Consider the following 3,394-nt stretch of genomic DNA (forward strand, 5'->3'; position numbering starts at 1 on the left):
TCATCGTTATTTGGCAGGCCGGGCTGGATTCGAACCCGCCAGCTCTGATGTGTGTGGCTGGCGCGTTAGACCCTTGAGCCACAGGTGCTGAGTTATTTATTTTTTTTGAGACAGTTTCATTATGTCGCCTTCGTTAGAGTGTGGTGGAGTCATAGCTCACAACAACCTCAAACTCTTGGGGTTAAGCGATGCTCTTGCCCCAGCGTCCCAAGTAGCTGGAACTACAGGCGTCCTCCACAATAACCGGCTATTTTTTGTTGTTGTTGCAGTTGTCATTGTTTAGCAGGCCCAGGCTACATTCGAACCTGACAGCCTGGGTGTATGTGGCAGGCGCCCTAACCACTGGACTATGGGTACCACCACATCACTCACTTTATTATTCTAGGAAAACCATTCATTTACTGTTTTTTTTTTTTTTTCTTTTTGAGACAGCCTCAAGCTATCCCCCTGGGTAGAGTGCCATGGCATCACAGCTCACAGCAACCTCCAAACTCCCTGGGCTCAAGTGAGTCTCCTGCCTCAGCCTGCCAAGTAGCTGGGACCACAGGTGCCTGCCACAACGCCCGGCTATTTTTTGGTTGCAGCCATCATTGTTGTTTGGCGGCCCCGGGCTGGATTTGAACTTGCCGCCTTAGTTGTATGTGGCTGGTGCCTTAGCCACTTGAGCCACAGGCGTTGAGCCTTCATTTACTATTTAAATTGGACGCAAACTTTATGTCCATTTCTGTAAGCTAATATATAGCACATTATCAGTTAGGCTTTGGCTTAGCAACAAGGGATGAAAACCCAAAACAAAAGTATCTAGCTTAGGAAGCCCAGGGCGTGTATGAAGGCTCTGCCTTTTCAGGGACACTGACACCTTCTGTCTTCCTGCTTGTAATCCTTAGCTCCTGTTCCATCAATACTTGCAGATGGCCAGGCATGCTGGGGCCCAGGAGCTAGGATCAAATTTAAAATAGCTGCTCAAATGCCAACCGTCATATTAGCATTCCAGGTGGCAGGAAGGCGTAGGGCAAGCAGAGAATACCCCTTCCCCAATTTTAAGGATGCTTATTAACAGTTTAGCCCAACACTTCTGCTTTCATTGACTGTTGAGCTGTAGCTTAGTCACATGGCCATGCCCAGCTGCAAGGTAGTGTACTTTTTTATACCTAGTGGCAATATGCTTAGCTGCAAATAGACATCAACACAGAAGGAAAGAATGGCAACTGATAGTCTTCCACAAATCTAAAGCAGAATTTAAGCTTAGTTTATGGAATCAGACTACCTGGGTTATAATTCTAACTGCTACTTTGGGCAAGTTACTTAATCTCATTGTGCTTCAGTTTCCTCATTTGTAAAAGGAGAATAATTGTATCTATCTCTTGAGGGTTTGCTGAGAGTTAAATGTGATATGCTGTCTCCAATGCCAGAACAGTGCGCGATAATTGTCAGTTACTAGAAGTAATACAGCTTTGATCCCCACCAGTAGGGCCCCGGGTGAAAGGTTGGTCTATGTGGGCACTGCTTGGGATTGGCGATACTGGTCTCTGTAATAGAGCCTAGGGAGAGGAAGGCTAAACTGCTGAGCTCTCTCTTCTGGCAGGTTTGGCCACGGCACCTTTCTGCTGTGCCTGGAAACCATTTACCGGAAAGTGACGGGGAAGGAACTAAGATACGTGGGCTTGATGGGCAAGCCCAGCATCCTCACCTACCAGTATGCAGAGGACATGATCAGGCAGCAGGCAGAGCAGAGGGGCTGGACCACCCCCATCCAGAAGCTCTATGCTGTGGGGTAAGCTCTGCTCCACTCCTTCATAACTTCCCTTCTCCCTCTCCACACTCACCCCCTTGTTTCCCTGTATCTCATTCACACTCCTACCCCCGAATTGTCCTGTGGTCCTTTGCCTTACAATACTAAATTTGGATTTTCTTGTCTTCCCTTTTCCATGTGGCTGCCCTGCCAGTGATAACCTCACATCTGACGTCTATGGTGCCAATCTGTTCCACCAATACCTGCAGATGGCCAGGCACACTGGGGCCCAGAAGCTAGGACCTGAGGGCCTGTGGAAACAGCGGCCCTCCACAGTCCAGAGCTGTGTCTCCATCCTGGTGTGCACTGGCGTGTACAGTCCCAAGGACCCAAAGCCTGCCCTGGGAGGAGAGGAGCCTCCATTCCATGGGCACCGGGACTTCAGCCTCAGTCCAGGGCTCATGGAGGCATCCCACATTGTGAATGACGTGAATGAGGCTGTGCAGCTGGTTTTCCGTGAGGAGGGCTGGGCTTTGTAGTGATGGGTGGGTGTTGGAGGTGGAGAGGGGAGGCTGGAGCTACAGGTGAATCCTGTCAGCTGAGTCCAGCTGGTTACTGTGCTCCAATCAGGGCCTGGCTTCCTCCCCAGTGTCTGTTCTGACCACCTGTGATATTACTGGTCACCTGGAAAAAGCCAATGGCTTTTTTTCCCTGCTAGGCAGTAGCCACAGAAATGTCCCCTGGGTGGTGTTTCACATGGACTATTGGGATTTTCTGGGTGGGATTCCTGTGTGTCTCTCCTGGCAGTCCGACCTCAGGCCTGTCCTTTTGCACTTTATCTCTGTGCCTCAGTTGCCTTCTTATTTTAGTAGAGACTTCTGAGAAAGGGGAGGCAGTTGAGACAATGTGGAAATTTCCACAGAGCCTTTGCCCTTCTTGAAGGAACCACTGTGTGTCAGCAAAGTGTGGACCTAACACTCAGATACTACTTTTTACTATATTTTAGTTTATTGCCCAGAGACTTTTGGGCTTATTTTTTTAAATTAAAATAAACATAATCAATATTCACGATGGTGTCTCTTGTGAATGTATCTAAAATCTGGTGGGGAGAGGGTAGTGGGTGAAAGGTGTGGGTGGCCAGGGTGCAGAGAGACAAGTGGCACCTTATGGAGTGAGTGCCTCGCCTGTCCTGCCTCTGCTCTTCCACCCCACACCCACGCCCAGTCTGGGCTGCGAAGCCCATCTCTCTCTCTAAGAACGAGTTGTGCTGGCCTTGGCATATACTTAGTGACTTCCCTGGTGTGGAAAGAAAAGGGATCTTGTTAATGGTTTGTTCTAAAGGAAGGAACTTTTCCTACAGTGATTCTAGAAAGTATATGTTTCTACTTAGCTCCCTCTCCAGGAGTAATCCAATTCTGTTTCTTCATTTGTCTGTGTCACCCAAAACCTGGGCATTTAAGATCCTTGAATCAGTAAATTGTCCTCATTTAACCCTGAGGTTGTTTGCATTTGACACCATCTGATGCCACCTTCCTCATTCTTGAAGCAGTCTTGGCTCTGACTTCGTCACTCCTCTGGATGCCTCATGGGCATTTAAAAGTAAGGAACCAAGGGATTGGGAGAGAGCATCTGGAGAGCAGAGGATGCCAGCTTCTGTGGCAT

At 48.6% G+C, this 3,394-nt stretch overlaps 1 protein-coding gene across 1 annotated transcript in view; it reads left to right on the forward strand.

The window, feature by feature from the left end:
- HDHD5 (haloacid dehalogenase like hydrolase domain containing 5) overlaps positions 1 to 2,745 on the forward strand; it is a 12,061-nt gene extending 9,316 nt beyond the window's left edge. The window contains exons 5-6 of the mRNA XM_012808699.2: positions 1,586 to 1,774; positions 1,947 to 2,745. Of these exons, the coding sequence (XP_012664153.1) occupies positions 1,586 to 1,774; positions 1,947 to 2,271 (514 nt within the window). The 3' untranslated portion in view covers positions 2,272 to 2,745. The remainder of the gene's footprint in view (positions 1 to 1,585; positions 1,775 to 1,946) is intronic.
- Positions 2,746 to 3,394: the final 649 nt, after the last annotated feature.

The sequence above is a fragment of the Otolemur garnettii genome, unplaced genomic scaffold, assembly GCF_000181295.1.
Source record: "Otolemur garnettii isolate 467f Iridium unplaced genomic scaffold, OtoGar3 scaffold00092, whole genome shotgun sequence".
Classification (NCBI taxonomy): Eukaryota; Metazoa; Chordata; class Mammalia; order Primates; family Galagidae; genus Otolemur; species Otolemur garnettii.